General features: G+C 48.4%; 5 protein-coding genes across 11 annotated transcripts in view; 2 read left to right on the plus strand and 3 right to left on the minus strand.

The window, feature by feature from the left end:
* ap1m2 (adaptor related protein complex 1 subunit mu 2) overlaps positions 1-68 on the plus strand; it is a 7,150-nt gene extending 7,082 nt beyond the window's left edge. Inside the window, 1 exon segment of the mRNA NM_205714.1 lies at positions 1-68. This exon segment is cut by the window's left edge and continues 237 nt beyond it. The gene's annotated coding sequence lies outside the window, so the exon portion shown is untranslated.
* Positions 69-345: 277 nt separating this feature from the next.
* On the plus strand, positions 346-2,008 carry cdkn2d (cyclin-dependent kinase inhibitor 2D (p19, inhibits CDK4)). Its single transcript, XM_002662236.8, has 3 exons — positions 346-442; positions 517-667; positions 1,299-2,008. Exons 2-3 carry the CDS (start codon positions 524-526, stop codon positions 1,617-1,619), a joined length of 465 nt encoding a protein of 154 aa, XP_002662282.2. The 5' UTR covers positions 346-442; positions 517-523; the 3' UTR covers positions 1,620-2,008.
* A 3,492-nt stretch (positions 2,009-5,500) lies between these two features.
* si:zfos-323e3.4 lies at positions 5,501-11,662 on the minus strand. 2 transcript variants are annotated; one of them, XM_005168690.5, is made up of 3 exons: positions 11,360-11,662; positions 10,918-11,072; positions 5,501-9,346 (listed from the first exon to the last, which is right to left on the minus strand). In XM_005168690.5, exons 2-3 carry the CDS (start codon positions 11,056-11,058, stop codon positions 7,112-7,114), a joined length of 2,376 nt encoding a protein of 791 aa, XP_005168747.1. In that variant the 5' UTR covers positions 11,059-11,072; positions 11,360-11,662; the 3' UTR covers positions 5,501-7,111. The 2 variants fall into 2 exon arrangements, with proteins under 2 accessions (XP_005168747.1, XP_009300340.1); XM_009302065.4 differs by having other exon boundaries at positions 11,213-11,662.
* A 544-nt stretch (positions 11,663-12,206) lies between these two features.
* Positions 12,207-19,040, minus strand: keap1b (kelch-like ECH-associated protein 1b). Of its 5 annotated transcripts, none has more exons than XM_073952399.1 (7): positions 18,995-19,040; positions 17,010-17,467; positions 16,179-16,424; positions 14,330-15,006; positions 13,730-13,935; positions 13,408-13,584; positions 12,207-13,248 (listed from the first exon to the last, which is right to left on the minus strand). In XM_073952399.1, exons 2-7 carry the CDS (start codon positions 17,322-17,324, stop codon positions 13,088-13,090), a joined length of 1,782 nt encoding a protein of 593 aa, XP_073808500.1. In that variant the 5' UTR covers positions 17,325-17,467; positions 18,995-19,040; the 3' UTR covers positions 12,207-13,087.
* A 1,363-nt stretch (positions 19,041-20,403) lies between these two features.
* Positions 20,404-25,497, minus strand: s1pr5b (sphingosine-1-phosphate receptor 5b). 2 transcript variants are annotated; one of them, NM_001079656.1, is given in 3 exon segments: positions 20,543-20,753; positions 20,882-22,094; positions 25,387-25,411. In NM_001079656.1, a coding segment is annotated over 1 exon segment (1,074 nt). In that variant the 5' UTR covers positions 21,979-22,094; positions 25,387-25,411; the 3' UTR covers positions 20,543-20,753; positions 20,882-20,904.
* Positions 25,498-27,500: the final 2,003 nt, after the last annotated feature.

The raw sequence follows: 27,500 nt of genomic DNA on the forward strand, positions 1-27,500 counted from the left end.
TTATGATGAACTTGTCTGTCATTTCTGTTTCTCCTAATGCTGTAATAAATCGAGTGTTTTTTCCTGAAGTGTGTGTGCGTGTGTGTGCGTGTGTGTGTGAGAGAGCCGGTTCCGGGGTTCTGTCAGACTGGCGCTCTTTTCTCTCTGTCAGTGAATGAAGGAACAGTTTACAAATAAACCCTCTCAAATCGCCCGCCTTCTGCGCTCCGGCTTCTCATTGGCCGCTGGCGCAGTTACCACGGTGATACTGTAGCAACGCCTATCAGCACTCCTCCTTCTTGTCCAATTATGGCAGCCGCGTCGGCGTGTGTGAGCTCTGATTGGCTGACGGCTGCTCGTTGTTCCAGATCAAGCGCTCAGACTGAAGGCGCGAGCGGCGCGTGTGTTCCCGGTTGTTTTGACGTGTTTTTTAAGAGGATCCGCGACTAACGGCTCTCTGACGGTAAGCGCGTTACTGACGCCGGTGTTTGTGTGCTCTGACCGGTCGCTTCCTCACGGATCCCGCTGTTTCCGCAGGTGTCGGATGATGGTGCTGGACGGGCTCGGCTGCGGAAAGAGTCTCAGCGCGGCGGCCGCTCAGGGGGACGCGCGGGCGGTGCGGCGGATCCTGCAGGACCACCGAGTAGAACCGGACGCGCTCAATGAGTTCGGGAAAACCGCGTTGCAGGTGAAACACACACACGAGCTCTTAATTCCCGTTAACCGTTAGTTCTGCCGTTTCGCTTTCACCTCAATGCCTGCGCGATGATGCCGCGGCTACAGCAGAGAGAGTGTGTGTGTTTGTGTGTGTGTGTGTGTGTGTGTGACGCCACCGGTGATCTTGATGTGTGTTTTATGATGCTGTTAATATTCATATGTGAGCGTGTTTGTGTGTTTTACGGTGGTGTGTGTGCGCGCGCGCAGGTGATGCTACTGCTTACAGGAGGATGTTAACGTGTGTGTGTGTGTAGGTGCTGATGTTAGTGTATGTGAGGATGTTAATGTGTGAGGTGATGCTGATGCTTGTGTGTGGAGATGTTTTTGTGTGTGCGCGCAGGTGGTGTTATAAGAGTGTGTGCAGGATGATGATGATGTTGAGTGTGTGTGTATGTGCGCAGATGATGATGATGTTAATGTGTGTGTGTGTGCGTGTGTGTATGTGCGCAGATGATGATGATGTTAATGTGTGTTTGTGTGTGTGCGCAGATGATGATGATGTTGTGTGTGTGAGTATGTATGTGCGCAGATGATGATGTTAATGTGTTGTGTGTGTGCAGGTGATGATGTTAGTGTGTGTGTGTGTTGGTGTGTGTGTGCAGGTGATGATGATGGGCTCCAGTGCAGTGGCTGCGGTGCTGCTGGATTTCGGTGCAGACCCGAATGTTCAGGACCGCAGTGGTGTGACTCCGGCTCATGACGCCGCTCGCACCGGTTTCCTGGAGACGCTGCGGGTGCTGGTGGATGGCGGCGCCTCCGTTAACGTGCCGGACCACAGCGGGGCGCTGCCCCTGCACATCGCCGTCCGCGAGGGACACTGGGACGTGGTGGAGTATCTGGCGCCCCTGACGGAGCTGCGGTGGCTGGACGGGCGGAGGGTGGAGGAGCTGCTGGAGCACCTGCAGGCCACTGGGTCCGGATGATGTGTGTGTGTGTGTGTGTGTGTGTGTGTGTGTGTGTGTGTGTGTGTGTGATCGGACAGTTTGCTGAGCTCATATTAGCTCAGGTTTGTAGCGCTGGTTTTGCACAGTGCAGTTCACACACACACACACACACACACACATGGCTGTAAATGACTGTATATAATCCTCCTCTGTTTGCCTGTGGCGCTGACTCCGGCCTGATGAACTCTCGCTCTGTGTCTGTGTTTGGTTGGAGTGTTCGCAGATTAATGTTTGTAAATAACTTTATGAATTATTTGACTTATTTATTGCAGATTTGTATATTAACGTTTATGGTTGCGATGATTTTTGAAGTGTTATTTATTAAGGTGTTACACTGATTAATAAACTGAAGAATCAGTTTGTCTGTATCTCGTGAGGGTTCTGGTGCTTCTCCTGCAGACCGGCCTGCACATAAACACCCACCAACAACACACAGGTGAAGCGGAGGTAAAGGTGTGTTGGTGACGTCACACTCGTCTTATTTCAGGACAAACACCATCATCTGTGCTGCAGATCTACACATGCTAGAGCTCAGCATGACAGGAGAAACCCAACAGGCCATCTCATATATATACAATACCGGACACAAGTCTTGTGCTGGATCCTCCTGTTGAAGAGCAGCAGATAATCACTGGACTTCTAGTCGATCATTTGGTGTCAGAAGGTGGATTTCTCTGCTGGATCATCTGCTGATCTGCATCCCAATCATTACCAATACTGCAGAAGACCTACTGGAACCAGCATGGACCAAGATTCTCACAGAAATCAGTCAAGTTTGGGGAAGGAGACTTCATGGTTTGGGGGTCATTCAGTATGGAGAGATCTGCAACATCAACAGCCTGAGGTATCAAGACATGTGTGCTGCCCATTACATTACAAACCACAGGAGAGGGACAATTCTCCAGCAGGATAGCGCTCCTGCTCATACTTCAGCCTCCACATCAAAGCTCCTGAAAGCAGAGAGTGCTCCAGGATTGGCCAGCCCAGTCACCAGACATCAACATTATTGAGCTGATGAAGGAGGAGGTGTTGAAGATGAACACAAAGACTCTTGATGAACTCTGGGATCCTGCTGAAGGCTTTCTTCTTCATTCCAGATGACTTTATTAATCAGTGATGTGAGTCATGTCAGAGATGTATGGATGCAGTCCTCCAAGCTCATGATGGAGTCAGACACAATATTCATTCTGTCTCCACTGCAGCAGGACTTTATATTCTATACTGGACATTATTTCTGTTCAGTGATGACACTTTAGTCTGAGCAGAGTCAGAGCGCACTGTCCTCATCAAATCAGTCAACATTAAGACATGATCAGATTTATTGAGCTCAAATCAGCAAAATCTAGAGGCCTTCACCTTTCATAGAGACACTTCTGACACCAAATCACCAACTAGAAGAGCAGATATTATCTGTGTTCCTAAAACTCAGACAAGACTAATGTCAGGTAGTGTATGTATGTATTATTTTATATTAGTATTATTTTTTTATAACTCTTTTGTGAAGATTTGTTTTATACATATGCTGTGTGATGTCTAAGGAAGTATAAGGGTCACTATCTATTAAACTTTTTTAACAATTGTACAAAATTGTTCCTTTATATGTGCTATGGCATGACGAAAATAATATACAAACAGCATGAGAGGGGTTCGTCTGCATTGCTGATGCTGATCTGTCTGTAGTGTAGTGTATATGAAAAGTATGAAGGATGTCTCTCTATGATCTGTCAGACTTGTTGACATTTCTTGTAAATGTGGTGTCAGAGCAACAACAACAAAACCACATTTTATAGAAGTTCCAAAAACTTAAATATGAATAATTCTAATGGGAAAACACAGAGTGTGTGTGCGGGTGATGGACGTCATGGGGACTCTTGAATGAGGTCCTTCAGCTGATGGCATGTAGTGTTACACCAGAGGACACGGTCTTCACAAGATGTGTCAAGTTGATGTTTTTAGAAATAAACAAATGATTGCCATTTATTAAAATAGCCACTTGTAAAACTAGGCCTGAGGTATTTTATGATTTTCTTTTTTAATTGCTGGAGCTGCATTTCATTGAACAACACTTGAGACGAGCCTCACCAATAGACAACATGAGATCTGTCTCAAAAATTAATAATGTAAGGTTTATAGTGAGGTTCGCTGAAGACATATTTAACCATTCACTGCTTTTTAATTGATGACTCTACAAATGATATTAATTGTTGGCATGTGAGAATTCAGCATCTCGTCAACTCCAATATACAGAGGTTAATGAGGCAGAATAGCTGCTGTGGGGTAAATTATTATTATAAAAGCTATTAGATTGGGCAGTTTAAGATATTAAAACATCACAAAAATTGCTCAATTGTAAGATTTGTTGTGTTTATTCCCAAAATAAGTAAGCTAATAATAGTCTAATGAATGTAAATCTGGAATAACTGTAGCGCAGTCACTCCTGCAGTCCTGACACAGCCTGACCTCAGGTGAATATCCATATCCAATATTACTCAATTCATAACCACAGTCTGATCATTCACAGCTGATTGTCTAATTACAGACGAGCATCGTCTCTGCGGCATGAAGGAGCTGAAGCAGAGGCTCTGCAGACGGAGGAAGAGCAGAGAAGTGTTCCGCTTAATCTGCATTTCAAGAGTTCCTAAAGGAGAGTTTGATCAAGATGAAGGAAGAGTCTCAGAGCAGCCTCACCACACCTGCGAATGCACAGCTCTCCGGCTGATCTGTGGTCAGTGAACGTCACCTGTGTGTCAGAGCTGAAGGTCACCTGAACAGCATCATTACACTGTGTGTGTGTGTGTGTGAGAGAGACTGAACAGCACCATTACACTGTGTGTGTGTGTGTGTGTGTGTGTGTGTGTGTGTGTGTGTGTGTGTGTGTGTGTGTGTGTGTGAGAGAGACTGAACAGCACCATTACACTGTGTGTGTGTGTGTGTGTGTGTGTGTGTGTGTGTGTGTGTGTGTGTGTGTGTGTGTGTGTGTGTGTGTGTGTGTGTGTGAGAGAGAGAGGCTGAACAAGGCAAACATTGTGCTTCAGCCTGTTTTTCTGGGGCCTTTACAACTGTGAGAGGATGCAGACACAATGCTGGCCTTGTTTTCTCACTGCATTCAGGCCAGAACCTCAGAATGGCACTGAGAGCTTCAGCCGGTTATCATTTTGATCTGTGTGTGTGTGTGTGTGTGTGTAATGCATCGATTCCTGCGGAGAGATTCTGATGAAAACTCACGAGTGTTTTATGAGCAGGAAAGTCCAAAGTCTGCATGCCAGTAAATCATCCTCAGATCAGTGTTAAACAGCAGTGCCACACACACACACACACACTCCTCTGTCCACTCCTCTGTTCTGTGTGTGTGTGTGTGTGTGTGTTGGAGGCCTGATGACACACTAGATTTTACAGACAGTTTTATCTGGACTTTTGCTCATGCAGGGTCTGTGTGTGTTGAGATTGTCTGATGGGTTTACAGATATAGTTGACCAGATCATCATGAGACACACACCAGACTGACCAGACACACACACATCCAGAACACACAGATGTTTAGGGCGCTGAGCTGGACTCTGGCTGATCTTGAGTGTTAATGCTGATAGTCCAGTGTACAGAAGCTTCAACATTAGACTGCTCTGCTCATTTATAGACTCAATAATCTGTAAACTGATGTAAAATAATCAATAATCTGTGGCATAAATCAGAGCTACTCCATGCAGAGCTCAGCTGATGAGGAGAGCAGTGTTAGTAAAACTCTATGACTGACTCCAGGACTGACCTCCACATCCCAAACTTTTTCATATGAAGAGCCAAAAACCAGATATCACTGAGAGCCGTGTGCTGAAGGCACATCTACCAAACTGAATACATTAAAGTTTGCATGGGTAATTTCCTCATTTATTGACTAATATTTCAAAATAAACAGCAAACATTACATCAAATCAAATGAAGTAATGCAGTTTAGCTTTTATAAATGATAACTTCAGCAATAAAACATGAACATTTATAACTCAGTGATCAATGCTGAATACACTACAGCACAATCTGCCTCTGCTCAACACATTCTAGTGACCGTGTATACATTTAAACAAAATCTGATCCATTTACACCATTTCATTGAAACATTTCATCTCACTTAGCTTTCAACAAAGGGTTGCAGTACATTTAAGTGGACAATATCGAAATCATTCTCATCAGTCTTCTCAGATGGGATGGTGGGCCAAATCAAGTTACCATGGGCCGACCTTGAGCATCTCTGCTCCGCAGTTTAGTCCTGAAGAGCTGCACTAGGAACACTGACAGACGGCCTGCTTCAGTACTCTGGGGACGGGGGGGGGGGAGTGTGTGTGTCTGCTCATACAGATGACTGATCTGCCAGCAGAGGGCGCTTCAGCAGATGTTGATATTAAATATATATTTATAATTATATTGGGATTCTGAAATGTAAAGCTCATACTTTAATCAAGTCAAATTTATTCAGGAATATTTGATGAATCTCCAGCAGAAGCTTCTGAATGTGCTGCTCAACTCAAAGGAGCATTAGTCAAGGGTTTGTGTTGGTGTGTGTGTGTGTGTGTGTGTGTGTGTTCACCAGCTAATCTGTGTTTTCATGTCCTGTTGCTCGAGAGTCACATGACATTTACAGCTCAGGTGATTTCATGATCTCTAACGTGAGATGAAAAGGAATGTGTTCACACATTGTTCTGCCCAGGGATAAAGGTGAAGCGTGCAGACACACACACACACACACACCACACCCGCCATCAGGAAACACACACTCTGCTGATAATGATCCTTCACAGTGCTGGAGCTCCGACACACCCGGCACAGGTTTACTGTGTGTTTGATGAAGGACACGTGCAGAGTGTGTAGAGAAACAGACCGTCACACGCGTGTTCAGCGTCCATCTACAGCTCATTTATCTCATGAGAATGTTAAAATAATAATATTAATAATCACTATAAATCATGAAGAGTGTAACGTGCTGCATGACGACAGTACAGATGCGGAGGTGATGTGGAAACTGCAGCAGCTACAGGACTACTCTCATTAGACTGTATTATTAATCTGAGGTGTTCCTGCTGAAAGTGAGTCCCTTATGGAAGCAGTGGAGAATCTGTACCTGCAGTAGTGCTGTTGGATAATAGAGCTGTGTAGGCTTCTGGCTGGCGCACGCCTGCATTAATCTTATAGTTAGTCATTCATTTATTTACAGAGGTTTAGTGGAGTTAGATGAGCACAGACTCTAATCTGATGCTGAACAGTGGAGCAGCCCCGGCTAACTGCAGTCGCTCAAACTAGTTCTCCAGACCCACCCTAACAGTCATGCACTGTTTCTTCAGTCGCTCTGTGAAGATCCCGTCTGTCGAGTCTGTCAGGTCAAAGTTCACAGAGCTGTTCTGAGATCAGTCCTCTATGCACACCGCTGAGCTTCAGCCACTGCTCGTTCACTCAGGACACACTCAGTGTAAAACAGCGGTGTGTGTTCATCTGTTCTTCATGCTGTCCTTCAGCTCGGCGGGCAGCAGCTCCATCAGACTGTCCTCCACGATCACCCCGGTCAGCTGGAGCGCAGGACAGTCAGCGATCTCCACCGGCAGACCCTCCAGCCGGTTCCCCTTTAGCTCCAGCCGCACTAGCTGAGCCAGGTTGCCCACCCGTGGGGACAGTGCCGTAATGCTGTTATTGCCCAGCGCCAGCACGCGGAGCCGCCGACAGGAAAACAGCTCCTCTGGGAGCGACTCCAGAGCATTGAAGGCCACGGAGAGGAACTGCAGACCCTGCAGGACACCGATCTCAGAGGGCAGAGACACTAACTGGTTGTGTGACAGGTCCAGGTGCCGTAGCCGAGGGCAGTAGCAGAGCCGTGGGGGCAGCCGGCACAGGGAGTTCCAGCTGACATCCAGCGTCTCCAGCGCCCGCAGCCGGCTGATGTGCTCTGGGATGCAGGAGATACGATTGTGCCCGAGTCGGAGCGTGGCCAGGCGGCGGCAGTGCTGCAGACTCAGGATCTCCTCCACTGCCATCAGCCTGTTCTCCCTCAGGTCCAGCTCCTGCAGGTGCGACAGGCTGAAGACAGCACTCGGGATCCGCTCCAGACCGCAGCCTGTCAGCTCCAGAGCCGCCAGCCGCACAAGCTTCTTCAGGCTGCTGAACGCCTGCAGCCGAGTGCCCTCATTGTGGACACAAAGCCGCAGCAGCTGCTGGGACACATCCATCACACCAGGCGGGATCTTGGTCAGCTTGCAGCGAAGCGTCAGCACTCGCAGGTTCTTCAGCTCGCGTAAGGAGTCCAGGGTCAGGTCTCCGCTCAGGTGCAGCTCCTCCAGGTTCTGTAAGGTGTACATCCACAGTGGCAGCAGCTCCTGGCTCTCAGTGGCCACACGCAGCACTTTTAGCTGGTCCCGCAGGTGCCCGAGCGCCGCAGGCTGCAGTCTGCATGGGCTGTGGATCAGAGTGAGCTCCACAAGGGCCGGGAGCTGCGTTACACTGCTGGGGATGGTGATGTTGCTGATCAGCTCCAGCTTGAGTGACTCCACCTCGGGGATCTCGAAGACGGTTTCTGGTAATCCCGGGAGCATGAACAGGTGCAGCTCCAGCCGCTCATGGGCGTTGTGTGACAGCCGGCTGCGCAGTTTGCCGACCGTCCACTCGTGGTTCAGGTTCAGCTGCCGTAATCGGCTCTCGCTGACCTCCGACAAGAAGATGGCGAAGCGCTTGGAGAACAGCGCGTCGTACTGGTCGCTGAGGTGCAGCAGAAACGCAAAGTCATTTTTGACATCAGGAATGTCGTTGATTCCCGTCTCCAAGCGGACCGCCTCAAAGGAGTACTCCTTCAGCGGCCGGTGGAACAGCCAGTACAGCGAGTAGATGCAGAGCAGGCCGTACACCCCGACGAAGCTTATATAGCAGTACGCCAGTTTGGAGAAGAGATGCGCTTTGTTGTAGTTGCAGCAGAATGCGCTGAAGCCCGTCAGATCCGGAGGCACCGAGCACAGCACCACAATCTGGATGTTGGGAACCAAGAGGACACTGTAAACCGTGATCAGAACAAACTTGAAGACCTTCAGCACCGTCTGCAGAACATACATGAGGTACAGCAGGTCTGCCTCCTCCACGTGTGTGCGAAACTTCCGGACCTTCTCAAACAGAGCCTTGGCCTGCTCACCCTCCTTCTTATCCAGGAGCGACGGCTCTGTGGATTTCTGCTCGGAGTCGGACTTAATGGAGGCTCTTATCAGAGACAGCACGTCCTCCTCATCTCCGCCGTCCGGGGCTGAACTCTGAGTGTTTTTCCTCCACAGCACCATGCGCTCCTCCGACACCTCGCTGATGGCTCTGGTGGTCCAGGGCGAGTCGAAGCACTTCCGCAGGATCACCACGAACAGCTCGATCTTGGAGGACGTGCCGGGAAACTTGAACCAGAAGCTGCTGGCCACCATGAAGATCATGCTGTGGATGACCACCAGGTACGGGAAGTATTTTCCATACCAGTGCACGGCGCGCTCGTAGCAGAAGTGGTTGACGAACTCGTACTGGTGGATGTCCAGTCCGTTCTTGCGGCCGAACACCTCCACGATGTTGGGCCCGATGTATTTGGTGATGGAGAACTCCCACAGGCTCTGGTTGTCCCTGTGCTGCCGGACGTGGCTGCAGTCAGTGTGTCCTCCAGAGGGATCCGTCAGCCGGTTCGGGAGGCAGGAGATCTTATCCTGAGTCAGCTGAGGAGAGATGAAGACGAGGCCGCATCAGTGAGCAGAAAACCAGACACATATAACACACATATAATCAAGATGTAGCTGTGAACGTCTGTGTGGCGGCACATGGAGCTATCGATTATCATCTCCACAGGAGCCTGATGGTAAACTGCGCTTTATTTAATCAGTCTTTACTGCACACACTGCCTCTCTGCCTCTGCCGGGTGACGTCTGAATGCAACTTTAATAATAATGAAGTTGATTTAGTTCATGAAATATTCTCCTGCTGCAGTGGAGCCTGCTGTAAGCGTCTATCCAGATAATTGATCAGAAACTTGTCACTGAAGCATCTACAGGTTTAATATGTTTATTGACGTCATTTGCAATATTACGTCTGATGTGTGAAGATGGCAATCGTGTGCTCGAGGAACCTGACATAGCCTGTTGTGTCTCTGCTGGACGGCGGCTCTGGATCTGTGCATTTATGATGGACTGCTCACCTGATAAAGCAGGTCAGCTACTGTCAAACTGCACCATTACAGGAGCTGCACCACAGCTCACTGCCTAACCGCTCCCCGCACTGAATTACAGCTAAAGTGGATCTACAATACACTATACACTATTACAAACGAGTGAACATGCCTTAATGAGGAATGCTGTAAGTAAAATGTGTTTCTTTAAACAGTTTAACACCATGATGATGCCAAACACTGCTGTTTCATTAGTTTCAGATTTGTGTCAAGAGTCAAAGTACAAAACGGCAATAAATGGAGCTCTGCAGTGACAAAACCTAACCCTTAAATCAAACACGCAGCGACTTTCCTTCTCTTAAACAACTGCACAACTCTGCAATTATATTCAGTCTTACACAGTCTGCATTAATCACCAACTTATAGACTTTAATGGTCACTTAAAAATCATCATTGACAATTAAGAACAGAAATAAATCTTAAACAGTGAGGTGTGGTACAGGGGTCAGCATTTACAGTGGATCGACAGTTCTTTAATGTGGTATAAGAGCAGATCGGGTGATCAGTGTTAGACGGCTCTGATGACAGGTGTTGATCCACTTCAAATGTTGACTGCTGTATATTTTCCACCCCTCTACATCCTACATATTATAATTCATTCTAGAGTCATTTTCTTGCCCAGAACATCAACAAAGGTCTAATAACCTGCGAACAGTCGACTGTGATGCGTTTATGATGTTTGTTTTGGATGATGACGGTATTAAATCACTGCTGTGTGTGAGCTCTTCTGCACCTGTGATGGTGTGTGTGTGAGCTCTTCTGCACCTGTAAAGGTGTATGTGAGCTCTCCTGCACCTGTGATGGTGTGTGTGTGAGCTCTCCTGCACCTGTGATGGTGTGTGTGTGAGCTCTTCTGCACCTGTGATGGTGTGTGTGTGAGCTCTTCTGCACCTGTGATGGTGTGTGTGTGAGCTCTTCTGCACCTGTGATGGTGTGTGTGTGACCTCTTCTGCACCTGTGATGGTGTGTGTGTGAGCTCTTCTGCACCTGTGATGGTGTGTGTGTGAGCTCTCCTGCACCTGTGATGGTGTGTGTGATGGTGTGTTTGCTGGAGAGTTTGTTCACCTGGAGTGTGCAGCCGAACACCCCGATCATCAGCATGGCGATGCCCAGATACTCAGACAGGACGTCCCACCAGGGCTTCAGCACCCGGAACTGTGGGTTCTGCTCAGATGTGATGTTGCGGAACTCGTTGACAGGAATCATCTTCACTCCTGAACCTGCGGATGGAGGAAACCCAAACCCAGACACTCAGAGCTTCAATGTTCATTCAATAGACTGAGCTTCAGAAACTGGACTCCACAGTTCTGCACTGCACTCATCTAAAGCTTCTGGAAACCCTCCAACACCTCCTGCTCACCTGATGGAGGAGCTGGACCGTGTGGTGCTTAATAAACCGTCATTGATGATCAGTCCTGCATGAGCTGTGCTGTATTCTCTGCTGATCTTTGACTCGGTCTACACTGATAAAGCGCTGTAGAAGTTAACACTCGTACCGGAGCCCTACCTGTGCAGGTGAGCGGCGGCTGTGTTGAAGATCAGATCCGGCCTCCAGCATGTCCTCCTCGGCCTCTGCCCGCGGTCCCGCCGTCACCGGTCAGTAACTCAGCGCGTCGGAGAGGCTGAGCCCGTCATTATTAACTACACGCACAGCACTCATATCATATTCAGCTTCATGTCTCACTGACACAGTTCTGCTGTCTGACTGACGATCCGCTGTGAAATACAAGCGGAACCCGCGAACAGAAAACAAACCGGGAAACCCGGCGGAGCGGCGCGTTATAACCGGACAGAAGAGCTGACACACACTAGAGGAGCAAAGTTTCCCGACACACACACCCTCTCTTTCTTTCACTCACACACACACACTCTCTCTCAAACATTCTCTCACACACACCCTCGCGCACTCATATCAGGTTTCTGTGAATTGTGGGGACTCTTCATAGACTTCTGTTGTTTTTATTCTGACCCAGCAGCATTCTCTCCCTCACTCCACCCTACAGAAGACCTGCTCAAGCTCTTAAACCATGTAGATGAAAGTGTGTGTCCCTGGAGCACAACATCTTGTCCAACACACTCTTATGGGTGTGTATATTTGGCACTATGCAGCAATACACACTCTCCACCGCGCAGGTACCTGCTGCTGACCGTTCTGCAGGTCTGGAGTCTGCAGATACTCACATTGACACATTTAGCTGACATTAAAGCCCTTTAGTGGGATTAATACATGTATTTTCTCCTGAACTGTGTGTCAAAGCTGGAGGCAGGGAGTCTGCTGGATACACACTGTGTGCATACATTCTGTGTTTTGGCGCCACCACTCGGTCAAACCACACATACACACACACACACTCTCCAACAACCAACACACACCTTTAATATACAATGTTTGTTGCTGTAAAATATACAAAGCAGACTGTAAATCATCTGTGATGCTTAATTGTGGAGGATTAAATGAAATCTGCATCCCTCATCAAACAGAAGCAGAGTAAAAACGAGCCGCAGGCGGAGGAGCGGCACGGCGGCGTCTCAATAAATTACAGAGAATCAGACTTCATGCAGTACCCATGTACAAAACCCCTGGAAAAACAGCTTCAACTGGGCTTACAAATACAATATTGGATCATCAACTTTGATTGCAGCAGAACCAGCGCCGGGCTCCACGGCTAACACAGACTGAGAGAGAGAGACTGAGAGAGAGAGGGAGAGAGAGAGAGAGAGACTGAGAGAGAGAGAGAGAGAGAGAGAGAGAGAGAGAGATCTGTGCGGCTCGTATGAATCTGAGGAACTGAGCGGCGTCTCATCTCGTACCGTCCCAGAGCTAAAGAGGAATACAAAACACCTCAATATACTGACAGCGGCGCACGTGTGTGTGTGTGTGTGTGTGTGTGTGTGTGTGTGTTGATGTGCTTTAGGAGGACACTGAACTGTATAATGACAGTGTAATTACAGTAGGGGTACTGTAATGAGGTGTGTGTGTGGGGGGACACACTGCTTACAGTACAGAGGACGTCCTGCCTGTGGAAAGTCCTCAAAAACCACATATACAAGTGTGTGTGTGTGTGTGTGTTTGGCCAGCCGTCACTCCTGTAGCACACACTCAGACATACTGTCGTGCTGATGGTGGCACTGTTCTGGGATCAGGATAAAGTGGATCCACAGGAGTGTGTGTGGAGATGACAGACATTCTGCTCATCTGTGTGTGTGTGTGTTAACACACACACACGCGCCGCCGCTAGCACTGACAGGGGATCAGCTCTTTGTGACAGGGCTCCATGGTGACGGCGACTCCGACTCCGCTGCGGCCCGACTTCATGTGTGTGACCTCTGTCCATGAGTCCGTCTCTGGGTCAAAACACTCCACACTGTCCAGGAACGTGTTCCCATCATAGCCACCTGCGCGCACACACACACACACACACACACACACACACCATTATAGGCTTCTTACACAGCACTTTCAGTAAATATCTACAGCCGGAGTTTTCTCCTCATGAGGGCAGAGATAGAGAGAGTGTGTGTGTGTGTGTGTGTGTGTGTGTGTGTGTGTCGTACCCAGCACATAGATGCGTCCGTGGTGTGTGGTGACCCCCAGAGCGCTGCGCCGGTGCCGCATGGATGCGCTGAAGCTCCAGCTGTCCTTCTCCACATCGTAGCGCTCCACCGTGTTCAGCTGGTTGGTGCCGTCATATCCACCCATCACATAGATGTAGTTCCCCAGCGCACACACACCTGAACACACACACACACACACCAGGACTCTCGTTACACACATGGGCTCTGGGTGACCTTTAACCGTCAGGACTGAGCGGGTCAGGCAGAGCTGTGGGTCCACAAACTGTGTGTGTGTGTGTGTGTGTGTGTGTGTGTGTGTCACCTGCGCCGCTGCGGACTGTGTTCATGGCCGCTATGCTCCTCCACTCGTCCCGCTCGGGGTTGTAGCATTCCGCGGAGCTCAGCCGGTGCGTCCCATCGAAGCCGCCCACCGCATACAGCAGCCGGTTGATCACGGCCACGCCCACTCCGATCCGCCGCGTCAGCATTGGCGACACCAGCTGCCAGCTGTCCCGCTCCGGGTCATACCTCACACACACACACACACACACACAGAGAGTGAACACACACACACACACCCCTACAGACCTGCACTGGCCGATTACTGTCAGGAAGAATCTGACTAGCCCATACACACCTGTCCAACACACACACACACACACACACACACACACACACACACACACACTGAAAGGACTTTGATTTAATTTGATGATTGACAGGGCTCGTAACTAAGCAACAGAGCAGTCCATTAATGAGGAAGTGGAATGTGTACACACACACTGTTCAGTCACACTCCTCTGTCACACACTCATAAGTATGCAGTGTGTCTTCAGTAATAAAGTGCACACTTTTAAGACGATGCGATGCAGAACAGTCTGATATAGTGTGTGTGTGTGTGTGTGTGTGTGCTCCTCCTCACCTCTCCACGCTGTTGTGGTGTGTGCAGCCGTGTGATCCGCCCACGGCGTAGATCATGCCGTCGATGACGCCGACGCCGATGCGGTTGCGCGGGACGCTCATGTGTGCGCAGGGCCGCCAGCAGTTGTTCATGGGGTTGTAGCAGTCCAGCGTGTGTGAGTCCATGTTCCCGTCGGGCCCGTTGTTGCGTCCACCCACGGCGTACAGCAGGCCGCTGATGACGCAGGCCGCCAGCCCGCTGCGGGGCACCTGCAGGTCCGCCAGCCGCAGCCACGCGCCGCTGCAGGGGTTGAAGGCCTCCAGGAAGCTGAGCGACTGCCGGAAGTATCCGCCCACCGTGTAGATCAGCTGCGGCACCTTGGGCGTGCGCAGGGGGATGACCTTGGTGGGCTTGTGCAGCGTCAGGTCCCGGAAGATCTGTGACAGGTAGTCTTTGCTCTGCGCGTCCCACTCGAAGTGCTCCAGCTGCCGCTGCAGGAAGTGCGGCGTGAGCGAGTGGCAGCGGACGGCCTGCAGCAGCGCCTGCACATACGGACGCCGCTCCTCACGGTCGTACTGAACCCACGCCACACACGCGTGGAACACCTCCGACTCGCAGCGCACGTTCAGCTCGTCCCGGCTGATCAGGGTCACCAGCTGACAGTGAGACAGGGTGAAGAACTCCTCCTGCGTCGCCACCTGCAGGACACACACCGCGCGCGCATGTTAGAGTTGGGGTATTGGTGGTGAGGGCATGCTGTTGGGGGGTTTGGGTTAGGGGGATGTACGGTGGTGCAAAACAACAACACAGACTGAAACACTTACGAAGCTCGAGACAAAGGTAGACTCTGGAAAACATTTTCCCACGATAAGACGCAACTACAGAGGAGAAACCATCTCCCCAAGGAGAAACACAAGAACAAGACCCAAAACACTGTTAGCAGTGCCCAAACACACTTACAGGCACACGCAGAGGGAACGCTCCACACACCGGGAAATATCTATAGAGTCACGGTTTGACCTGCTGCGATTAAACATTGTTCTTGTTCTTGTGTTTCTCCTTGGGAAGATGGTTTCTCCTCTGTAGTTGCGTCTTATCGCGGGAAAATGTTTTCCAGAGTCTACATTTGTCTCGAGCTTCGCTTCGTATTTGACATGAAACGCACATTTTACTCATATATGTAGCGTGTATATGCCCATGAGCTGCCCAGGCGGAATCTGCACACGGTTTTGCTTTTTCTGCACAAAATTGTGTTCAAAATCTGCGGATTTATGTGTAATTATTTTAGGAGTATCATGACTAAAACCCTAATATATGAACTAAAACTAATCCCTTTAAACTTTAATTTCATGTTTACAATGCAAATCCATACAGATCCACTTTATTTGGTAAACAAAGCCAGTCTCTCGTATCATATCTCTCCTGAAGACATGACTGCACACTGCGCTGTACATAAATCAGATCAACATTTTCAGATCAGTCAATAATATTACAGAATAAGTACAGATGTACACACACTAACTCAAGTGAATAGACAGAATCAATGATGAGCTAAACATCTGCAGAATTCTGCGGGCCCGAATCCTCAGTGATCCCGCCGGGCTCAGATCATTTCTCTTTCTCACTACAGTCCATCTGCTCCAGAGTTTTAACTGAACCTCAGTCAGGCGATCTCGGACTGATTGATTTGGTGCAGATCCAAGCACAATTGCTGGATTCACATATGCCAAACGAGCCGCGCTGACTGGACTAACGGGACGGTTCCGAAACAGAAGTGTGGGTGTGAAAGCCCCTTATTGAGGCCTGAACTCTTGTGTTGGTGTGTGAGGGGTGTGAGAGCGGTTATCCTGTGTGCGTCGGCCGCTCTGACCTGGCTGAAGTTCATGTAGATGTACTCTCTGGCCTTCTGGTGGAGCTCCGTGCAGCCGATCTGCTCGGCGAAGCTGGCGATGCCGATGGCGTTACTGGGGTCCAGCTGCTCCACCAGGAAATCACAGCAGGCCTGAACCACGCTGTCGATCTGGTACATCACGGCGCCGTTCATCACGTGGATCACACACTTCTCACCCACTGAGATGCTCGCCGTGTACGCAAACTCAATGAGCCGGCCCATGACCTGGAGACAAGAACACACACGCACACACACACACACACACACACACCGTTTCTGAAGTGGGCACACTGAAAGGCACAGGTCACCTATAATGAACATGTCCTCCTCCTTTCCTCACTCGAGCGCTTCTACAGCTTCATCAGTCTCTGATACTCTGAGGAATGCTGGGAAAGCAGCCGCTGACGTCCACAGCAGGAACAGAAACACTGCTGCAGTCATCAGCTGCTTCCTCCAGGACATCTACCGCTGTGTTCAACAGAAACTCAAACAGGTTTGGAGGAGGAAATGAGGAGAGAGAACAGCTGCTGTCACTGATCACCTGACCACTGAGCTGTGTGTGTGTGTGTGTGTGTGTGTGTGTGTGTGCTGGAGCTCAGGAGAGGAGCTGTACACATTCAAGACCATCACTGTATCATGATGCAACACTCACACAAACACACACACTCACACACTCACACACTCGCACACACACACAGCTGGGAAAACTGCACTACAAATCCAAATTCCCATTTATTATTTTTTCCTAGTGTGTGTGTGTGTGTGTGTGTGTGTGTGTGTGTGTGTGTGTGTGAGTGTGTGTGCTGGTACCTTGGGGTGTATCCCCTCGATGGGCACCACCTCCATGCCGCACTCCTTTAGGCCGTTGGTGAACATGGCGCGGAACACAGGCGAGGACGAGGCCAGCACCACCTTATGCGCCACGAAGTCGACGTGTGTGTCGAGCGGGCAGTAGCGCACGCGGAGTGTGACGTCACACAGCTGTCTCTCGCGCCGCAGCTCGTTCATGATGGCGAAGGCGGCGGCCGTGTGGCTCTCCAGCGTGTAGCTGAAGACGCGGTGCCCATTGCTGGCCGACGGCGTCACCTCCGCCTTACACTCCGTCATGCCCGCCGCCGCCAACATCAGCGCGGGCACATCCTCACTCGCCAGCGCAGCGGTCACGAGAACACACACACACCTGTGTTAGAGACACGCACACATCATACACACACCGCTCATCACCAGCAGGAACACACGCAGAGGAACGCTCACATATCTGTGTTCTCCTGACCAGTGTGAACACACACACACACACACACACGCACACACACGCGCCTGTCAGTCAGTCTGTAGAGGAGGGCAGAGCTGCTGATCTGTGTCTGCACGCGAATCCTGAGGGGGAAACACACACACACACACAGAGAGAGAGATTAGAACAAACACTGAGGATTCACCACTGACTACGATAACACACTCTGCCATGAATGATCAGGAGTATCACACACACTCTCACACACACACACACACACACACACACACACACACACACACACACACACACACACACTCTCTCTTCTGTTGGACTCAGGACTGGTTCATCAGATCTTCGTCAGTGATTTGATCAGAACTAATGAGTTTCAGGAGTTCCTCCTGTCGTTAGCAGGAGTCTATCTTCTGCTTACACACACACATACACACACACTGACTACACACACACTGTCCTGCTGTCAGTGAACCAGAACACACTCTGATCCACACTTAGTGTGTGTGTGTGTGTTTATGAGTGTGTTTTTGTTTGTTTATGAGTGTGTGTACAGGTAAACAGAATCTCACACACTGTTAAAAATGCAGGCTTCCACACAATTCATTCATCTTGACCCAACACAAGTCGATTGAGTTAACTCAACACATTTAACAAATGCGTGTGGATTGAACATAAGAAATTTAAGTTCTCACAAATGAAACCTCAAGAATTGTGTTGTTTCAGCTCATTTTAAATAAGTAGTTTAAAAGAGCAAATATATATGCAGCAGGTGTGTGTGTGTGTGTGTGTGTGTGTGTGTGTGTGTGTGTGTGTGTGTGTGTGTGGTTCCAGCTGTCTGCTAGGTTTATTTTAATGTGTTTCTGTCAATTTGCTGAACTGAAGTGTTTATCTCCGTTTATCCTCCTCACCCCGGCTCTACAGTCATGCTTTAATTTGATTTCCGCTGTTTTCAGCTCTTATAATAACACTAAGAACACAAAGCGCGGTAAATACACATAAACAGCGAGAGGCCTGAGATCCCCGGGCTTGAGTTGAAACGGCACCGGCCCCCGGCAGCGCAGATCCGGCCACACTCAGCAGCGGCGCCGCGCCCGAGCGGGAAACCACAGACCGAGGCTGAGGAAAAGTTCAGCGCTACGCGACCCGCGCTTTAAATTATTGATGGAAACGCGAGCCGACCTCAAATCAAAACACTTTATTCGTGTTATTACCATGTTCTTACCGCGTTATAAGCCTCCATAAACAACACAGTGATCAATCAGGAATAAAGATGAAGATTAATAAAGTTCATCATGAGCTGATCTTCATCAATAAGGAGACAAGCCGCCATCCTCATCCTCACAGCTGTACATCAGAAACTGCATCAACACGAGCCTGTAGATCTGACAAACGCGGCAGTAATGTCGATTAAACACAGTAAACAATGAAAACACACTCACGGGCATCAGCAGCAGCGCACGGACACTCTCTCTCTCTCTCTGTGTGTGTGTGTGTGTGTGTGAGCACTTCTGTGTGTATGTGAGTGTGTGTACTTGTGTGTGTATCATACCCACTGAAAGCAGAAACTCAGCGTGACTAAGCATTAGCTGGCCTGTGTGTGTGTGTGTGTGTGTGTGTGTGTGTGTGTGTGTGTGAGATGCAGTACTGATGTTGGACACGAGGTGTCGCTACAGGTCAATAGAGCGGGCTGCTGCTGGGCTGTGTTTGAGCTGTTCTGCTGTTGGCTGTTCTGGGATCTGTGGTTCAGCTGACTGAACAGCTTCTGTTCTGTTCTGCTCCAGTGTGATCATCAGAGGAGGAGCTGAGCTGAGCTGAAGCTGCACACATCTCATGCCTATACTGGATCCAAAACACGATCAGTAAAACAGTCCGGCTCTCAGTGAGCAGAGCGGAGCGACAGATGGAGGACTACATGCAGAGTTATGTGTGTGTGTGTGTGTGTTCAGCAATTAACATTTTACACTGAAGGACACACACACACACACACACACACACACACACACACACACACACACACACACACACACACACACACACTGCCTCTCCAGTCTGACTTTCATTAATGAGTAAATAAACATTAAAATCTTTGTAGAAGAGCCCAATCTGTGAACAGCTGACCTCTGACCTCTGACGTGCCCGTCTACTGGAGCAGCGACTCACACTCTACTGCACTTCAGTCTGACACTCACGGCAGAGCAACACACACACACACACACACACTGGTCAGGAGAAGCTGAGAGACACACACACACTCTTCACATCTCTATTTTAATATTTCATGAGAAGTTCCAGTTTTGACAGATGACTAAGCTTGTGTGTGTGTGTGTGTGTGTGTGTGTGTGTGTGTGTGGGTAAGAAAGAGAGAGTGTGAGCGATTGAGAGATGCCCGTGGTTTAGGTGTGACGGCTCTGAGGTTGGTTTGAGTGTGTGTGTTTGTTTACGGTAAACAGTGTAAAGGTGAGCTCTGTGGTGTTTCCATGTTTGTTTGTGTGTGTGTGTGCTTGTGTGTGTGTGTGTGTGTGCATGTGTGCAACAGCAGCCCCTCTGCAGACGCACAGCTGAATTTGCAGTCACCCACATGTGTTTGTTGGTTTCCGACACGCACACACACACACACACACACACACACACACACACACACACACACACACACACACACCACACACACACACTTGTGTTCTGAGCTTTTAGTTTTTGTTTCTTCTGATGATCACCATCCCAGAAATATTTGGAGTAATTTTGGCAGCTCGTCTCCTCTCTCCTCAACCCTCACACACACACACACACACACCTTCACACTCCTCCATTCTGCCGGCTCTATCAGCCTTTTTCCTCACAGAGACCCAAAATAATGTCCCCATGAGATCATTTACTGGTATTGCTATACTTGTGGGGACATTTGGTCCTCATAAGTGATGAACACCAGATAAACTGACCCACACATATGAAGCAGCTGTAGGTTATATTCTGTCTGGGTTATTCATACATGATTTATTATACAATAAAATAGAACATCATTTATTTACACGTTAAAGCAGTAAAGCGTCCCCACAGCGCTGACACACGAGCGGCCGCAGACCCCACAGACCCCGCAGACCCCGCAGACCCCGCAGTCTGCTCAGTCCATCACGAGCTCATCCAGCTGCGCTGACCCTCAGTTCTGCTGCTGAGCGCTGTGGAGCCAGAGCAGAGACAGCACCACAGCCAGGACATCTGCTCTCTCTGAAGCTCATCACACTCAGTCTGAAACACACATCTGCTGATAGAGATCTGCAGGTGTGTGTGTGTGTGTGAGTGTGTGTGTGTGTGTGTGTGTGTGTGTGTGTTGACCTCCTTTGAGGCTTCTGAAAGGGTTTTTTGCCCCCGTGTGAGTCTGGTGTCCAGAACACTGCTCAGTTCCTGCCGTGTGACGTGATGTGTGTGTGTGTGTGCGCATGTGTGTGTGTGTGTGTCTCAGAGTCAGGTGATGACGGACAGCCGCAGTTTGGGGTAGATGGACTTGTGTATGGACGTGGCGTTGGCGGATGAGAGTGTGTTCTGCAGGCCGTGGCGGTGTGTGTCCGGTGTGCAGCGGCAGCACAGCAGCTTCAGCACGGCGCTGCGCACGTCTCTGCTGCTCAGCGTGTAGATCACGGGGTTCAGCAGCGAGTTCAGCATGGCCACGCCCAGGAAGTAGTCGGCCTTGAAGAGGATTGGACAGGCTCTGGCGGGGCAGGAGACATCCAGCAGCAGCAGCGCGAACAGCGGCGTCCAGCACAGGATGAAGGCGCCCAGCACCAGCGCCACCGTCCGCAGCAGCGCCATGTGTTTGCGGGACCGCTGCGTGTGTGTGTGTGCGTGCGTGTGCGCCCTGACCAACAGGAAGATGCGTGTGTACAGCAGCACGATGGCCAGCAGGACGCCGCTGAGCACCGACACGCAGAACAGCACGTAGCTCTTGGCGAACAGCGGCAGGACGGTGGAGCACCAGCGCAGCTCCTGCAGGCAGTTCCAGCCCAGCACCGGCAGCGCCCCCAGCAGCACCGCCAGCGCCCAGCTCAGCCCGATCAGCGCCCGCATGCGGCGGCGGCGCCTGGAGCTCTGCTGCGGCCTGGAGCTCCGCATGGTGCAGGCGCGCTCCACTGCGATGGCCAGCAGACACAGCACCGATGCCGCCAGCGTCACCAACACACCGGCCTCCCGCAGGAACCACAGCGCCGGCGTCAGGCGGAGAGTGTTCCGGCCCGACAGCACCACGTTCAGCATGTAGGCCACGCCAGCCAGCAGGTCCGATAGCGCCAGGTTGCCCAGCAGGTAGAACATGGGCATGTGGAACCTCCTGTTCCTGCGGAGGGCCAGCAGGACCGTCAGGTTCTCAGCGATGATCAGTAGGCAGACGCACAGCAGCGCCACAGCCTCGGGCTGCAGGCCATCTCGGTACCGGCCACGCTCCAGCTTCCCGGTGTAGTTGTAGTGGCGCTGCAGAACCGCATTGCTCTGGTAGGAGCTGCAGAGAGGAGAACTGGAGCTGTTGGAGGAGCCGGACGCATCCATCTGCAGATCTCACACACACACACACACACACACACACACACACACAGATGCTGCAGAACACTGCTCTGCCTGGGGGGGGGGCGCTGGAGAGCACTCAGCCCATCCCTGATGAAGACCTGCAGAACATGAAGGAAACAGCAGCAGTCAGCACTTCATCTCAGCTAATATTACTGCAGAAACACCTCAGCATCATCGCCCCCGCCCTGTGCTGTGTTCCTGTCATTTCTCTGACCAGTGCTTCAGCAATCTACACTGGCGGATTCACCGGCCGTGTGTTAAAGGAGGATCAGAAAAGACTGATGTGTGGGACTGTGTCAGAGCTGGACAGAACTTTACAGCGCACACTTCATGATCAGTTTCTTCCTCCATTTCACAAGTGTCAGTAAGTGCGATTAAACTGGCCGCCTGCTCGTTTTCGTGTGCTGTATCTGGTTAACTCTTAAATCCTCATATCGCATGTAAAGCCCTGTTGTAAACGCGGCGCATTTACTAAATACCAGTAATACTTAAATAAGTGTTTAGTGTACTACAATAAAGTACACTACAGAGAAAACATCCAGAAGAGTTTTATTAGTGTTTTTCAAAAGTGTGCTTTAAATGCTTTAAACATGAGTTGATTTTCGTACACTGTTTACATACTAATCCTAAGATTAAAATAAGTTAATATATAAAACATCTATCAGTGATGTATTGTAGTAGAAGAACATTTTCCCAAAATGTCTCTACATTTCACATATGTGCTGTAATGTTGCATCTTAATTATATTTGTGTGTTCTCAGTTTTTGCTGAGTTTTTGTTCCTCCATAAGGTATATTTGGACTTGTGGTTTATTGCACATCAATATTAAAGTGTTTTGATGAAGCACAGATGCTGTTTTCTTCGTACACACAGAATCCCTTCAAAATATATCCTTTAAATGTTTATTATGTTAAAAGCACATTTTAGATCAGCTTCATTTATTCTCATAATAGCACAGTTGAGTACGCTCAGATGTACTTAAGTTTATCTTAAAGTCTACTTAATACTCATTTTTAGTACATTAAATGCAAAATTAGTTTGGGAAAATCGAGCACTTTTAATACAGTATAGCACACTTTTACAATTTGTACATTCTTCTAATATATTACTATTATACTTTAAATTAGTCATAAATATATTAAATGTTTAAAAGTAGGGTTCAAGTGTATTTCTAGTTGTAACTAAACATATTTTTTAAAATACAGATATAGTATGTTAAAAGCACATTTTAGTTCAGTTTCAGGGTGTCTCAAAATAGCACAGTTGAGTGCACTTAACATATACTTAATACTATCTTTTAGTACATTAAGTACAACATTAGTGTGCGAAAGTAGAGCACTTTTAGTACATTACTGTAGAGTGTACTAAGTATACTTAAATAAAGTGATGGTGAAGGGGAGAGCAGTATGCTGCTGTTTACTGCACTGCTGCACTGGCTTCACACACACACACACACACACACTCTGACTACTTCAACACTGTTGATGAGCCCTGGTGGGCATTTCTCTCTGTCGGCCAATCACAGCAGACTGGGTCATCGGTCCAATCAGCTCAGATTAGCATCATGCTAAGGAGGGTTTTGGGAACAAATGAATGGCTGAATGAATGATGTGGGAGTCATTAGGATAATGAGGTGAAAATAAACGCAGATTATCAGACAGTGACAGTGTTGTTGACCTGATGCAGATCAGCCTGCTGCTGGAGACCCCCAAACCCAGCATACGAGCCTTTACAATGCAGAATAGCGGCTCTTTAAAATAAACTCTGAGCTGTGTTGTGGAGCTCCGTGTGCTCAGGCTGACTGATCTGCTCCAGCTGCAGCTGATAGGTTGCTGTCTCCGCCTCCGCAGCCAATGAGCTCGCTCCTACAGTATAAGCGCTCAGAGCGGTTGTATGCGAGCGTTATGCAGAGACCCGAGACCTCCTCCACCCCAGCTCCACCTGTGTGTGAATCTGCTGCAGGGCGTACATGTGTGTTACACTCGCAGCAGCTGTGTGTTGTATGCTCACTGTGTGTGTGTGTGTGTGTGTTGAAGAGTGTACAGGTGTGTTTCTGAGGTGTGTTCAGTGTGTTGTTCTGCAGTGACGCGTCCTCTGTTGTGTTCTGACGGAGCGCTGTGTGCGTCTGCAGCTGTGAGATCTCATCATGTCCGCTGCTGCAGTGTGAGCATCACACAAGTGCGCGGTCTCCTCTAAAGCGCAGTGTGTTTACCCTCCTGTTTTCACGCAGCTCCACATCCACCATCACACCTGCCGGTAATATTCCTCCGCTTCCTCTCTGAGCACGAGTGCCTCTGCTTCATCACCTGACTCATGATTTTCACTAAGGACACAGTGGCTCAGCACCCTATTCATCAGGGGCCGCCACAGCAGAATGGACCACCAACTATTCCAGCATATGTTTTACACAGCAGATGCCCTTCCAGCTGCAACCCAGTACTGGGAAACACCCATACACTCTTATTCACACACACACACACACACACACACACACTCATACACACTACGGCCAGTGTAGTTGATCGGTTCCCCTATAGCGCATGTGTTTGGACTGTGGGGGAAACCGGAGCACCCGGAGGAAACCCACACCAACACGGGGAGAACATGCAAACTCCACACAGAAACACCAACTGACCCAGCCGAGACTCAAACCAGAGACTGCTGTGAGGCCACCGTGCTGCCCACTGAGCCCTGTGCTGGCCTAGTTTACGCTCATGTATTGATTATTGGATTATTGTAGAGAAAACAGTCGGACAGCTCACACTTCCTCTGAGACAGAGATGATGATGGATTTGACAGATCGACCCCAGTCAGTAAAGCGCAGCTGATCCAGAGTCAGTCAGAGTTCTGCTCAGTGTCATCATGGTTCTGCTGTTTAGATAATGTGAATCGCTGGATGATGAATGAGTTAAATAACGGATCTCCCTCTCCCTCGAGCGGTTCTGAGAGAATAAAGCTGAAGGCAGAGATCCACGAGAACCCTGATCAGGTCGAGTCCGGCTGAGCGGAGTAACAGTGAACATCAGCACTATACACTCCTGCAGCAGCCAGAGGAAGAGCTCAGCGTCAGGAGCTTTCTCCTCCACATGCTGAAGGTCTGTGTTCTGTGTGTTCTGTGTGTTCTGTGTGCTCTGTGTTCTGTGTGTTCTGTGTGTTCTGTGTGTTCTGTGTGTTCTGTGTGTTCTGTGTGTTCTGTGTGTTCTGTGTGTTCTGTGTGTTCTGCTCTGGTGTTTCCCTCAGTGCTGTATCATTAGCCGTATGTCAGATGATCAGAATAGAGTTTCCTACAGCTCCTCTGCTCACAGCAGATTTAATAATGACTGAAACACACACACACACACACACACACACACACACACACACAACACTAGAGAAGTCTGAGGCTCTTACCGTCTGGAGATCAGCAGCAGCAGATGAAGGAGAACACGACTGAACATGAAACTGTAGAGGAGCACAACCTGCTCGCTCTCTCACCCTGCTCACTCACTCACACACACTCTCTCTCTCACACACACACACACACACACACACAGATGTTCCGTGGTTGAGGGTTTAACACTTCTGTGTGTTGGTTTAAGAGCGGGTTCAGTGGGATCTGGTCCTGCTCTGCACTGTGAATGTGCGTGTGTGTGTGTGTGTGTGTGTTTCCTCATGATGATGATGATTTAATGAAGTGTGTGAGGTTCAGGCGTGTTTCCTCCTGCTCCGCCTCGGGTGTCTGAGTGACTGATCCTGCACATGACCGGCCAGACCACATCTCTGAGCACACACACACACACACACACACACACACACACACACACACACACACACACACACTGATGTTTGTATATTCTCTCGTCCCCCCTAAACTCAACCCTTGCAGCACACACTCAAATAACAGCGTCCCAAGTATACTTGTGGGGACATTTGGTCTCCACATCATAAAGAATACAGGGTATACACACACACACACACACACACACACACACACACACGCACACACGCACACACACCAGCACCTCTACATATGGGACACCCCCCCCCACACCCCCCCCCTAACACACATGTAACACTTTCCTGAGAAAGGCTTTGAATATGGACCAGTGAAATCAGAAGCCTAGATTCGTCTGCAGAGAACCAGGGTGTCACAACAATAATGAACCACTCACACAACCAATAAGGTTTTTAACTGATTGTATTGTCTTGTATTTAATTGTAAAGTCTCAATTTATCAGCAAATAAATCATAAGAAACAAAAATAAAATTGTTACAAGGTACAAAAATATTCAATATCAAATAAAATAATAAAATAATGTTTCACAAATGTTTCTCTTTTGATTTCAGATTTCAAATCCAGAATTTACACAACAGGTAAGTATATTTTAGGTAAGTATAACCACCTTTACTCAATGCTGTTGATGTAATATAACTAAAATAAAACTATGTTTTCACAGGTTTCACTTTCAACTCTTTTCAATTTCTCAGGAAAAAAAAAGAAATAAACTTCACTCTTTATCAGTAAAACAAATTTCCCCTGTAAGTAAAGAATTCAATTTTGATGAAATAAAATATTAAAGAAGTTATTTTCTGAATTAATTTATCAATTTTGTGTATGTATTCTACTTCTCTAATCTGTGCAAGTTTGTAAAAAAAACTAATAAAACAAAACCAAACCTATTACCACTTGGTATATCAACAATAAATGAAATAACAAACCAATAAAACAGTTCACTTGTAATCACTTCACAGTTCTCTCTTTTCTTTCAATAAATTCAGTTTCTTAAAAGTCTTTTCTTTTCCTGCAAAAAACAGTCAGTATGTGTATATTCACCTTTTTAGTGAATATAAAATATCTCAAGGAGCAACAACGAAATGTCTGTCACTCAGTTTCTCCTCTGTGAGTGAATCCTTTTCCCAAAAGAAATCATTGAACGACTGTGTGTGCTTGTAGTTCAGTTTCCTACCGTCCTGATCGGCAACAAGTATCAGTTTCACACAATGACAATTTGAAGTTCGGTTCGTATGGCTCGCCAGTCCCAACCCCTTTAGCGAACACAGGAGTTAGAACGAATCCAGAATCCAATAAGCTCCAATCCCAATCCAGCATCAAATCAACAGATCACACAGGAGCACAACGATGGCACCAATCCAGGTAAAGGAGGAAAAATAAAACAAACAAACAACAACAAAAAAAACCTGACCTTGAAAACAAGGTCACAAAATCATCATTAATATAAGTTTCATAACACACATGTGGTATCTATTACAGCATCAAAATAGGAATTACATTTCACATATAAAACCATATTCACATTTTCTTATAATATCATTAAGAATTAAATGAACTTATAATACATATTCACTTACATTTGACTTACAATGAGCACTATTTCTAATACATTTACATTTATTAACTAATAAATGAAACAAAAGTTAACTCACCAAAACCAGATGAACTTTTAATCTTTTTAATGCGAAGAAATTCTTCACTCAATCCTTTTGCTTATTCTCTTTTTCAGCAT

Source organism: Danio rerio, chromosome 6 (genome assembly GCF_049306965.1).
Source record: "Danio rerio strain Tuebingen ecotype United States chromosome 6, GRCz12tu, whole genome shotgun sequence".
In the NCBI taxonomy this organism is placed as follows: Eukaryota; Metazoa; Chordata; class Actinopteri; order Cypriniformes; family Danionidae; genus Danio; species Danio rerio.

Excerpts from the sequence above, each read along its gene's own strand:
- cdkn2d (XM_002662236.8), top strand. The coding sequence starts at position 524 with ATGATGGTGCTGGACGGGCTCGGCTGCGGAAAGAGTCTCAGCGCGGCG. Across the intron at positions 668-1,298 it reads TCGGGAAAACCGCGTTGCAG|GTGATGATGATGGGCTCCAG; the intron begins GTGAAACACACA and ends GTGTGTGTGCAG.
- si:zfos-323e3.4 (XM_005168690.5), bottom strand. The coding sequence starts at position 11,058 with ATGATTCCTGTCAACGAGTTCCGCAACATCACATCTGAGCAGAACCCA. Across the intron at positions 9,347-10,917 it reads TGTTCGGCTGCACACTCCAG|CTGACTCAGGATAAGATCTC; the intron begins GTGAACAAACTC and ends ATCTCTCCTCAG.
- keap1b (XM_073952399.1), bottom strand. The coding sequence starts at position 17,324 with ATGTTGGCGGCGGCGGGCATGACGGAGTGTAAGGCGGAGGTGACGCCG. Across the intron at positions 16,425-17,009 it reads TCGAGGGGATACACCCCAAG|GTCATGGGCCGGCTCATTGA; the intron begins GTACCAGCACAC and ends TCTTGTCTCCAG. Across the intron at positions 13,936-14,329 it reads CACCACAACAGCGTGGAGAG|GTATGACCCGGAGCGGGACA; the intron begins GTGAGGAGGAGC and ends TGTGTGTGTGAG.
- s1pr5b (XM_073953364.1), bottom strand. The coding sequence starts at position 21,978 with ATGGATGCGTCCGGCTCCTCCAACAGCTCCAGTTCTCCTCTCTGCAGC.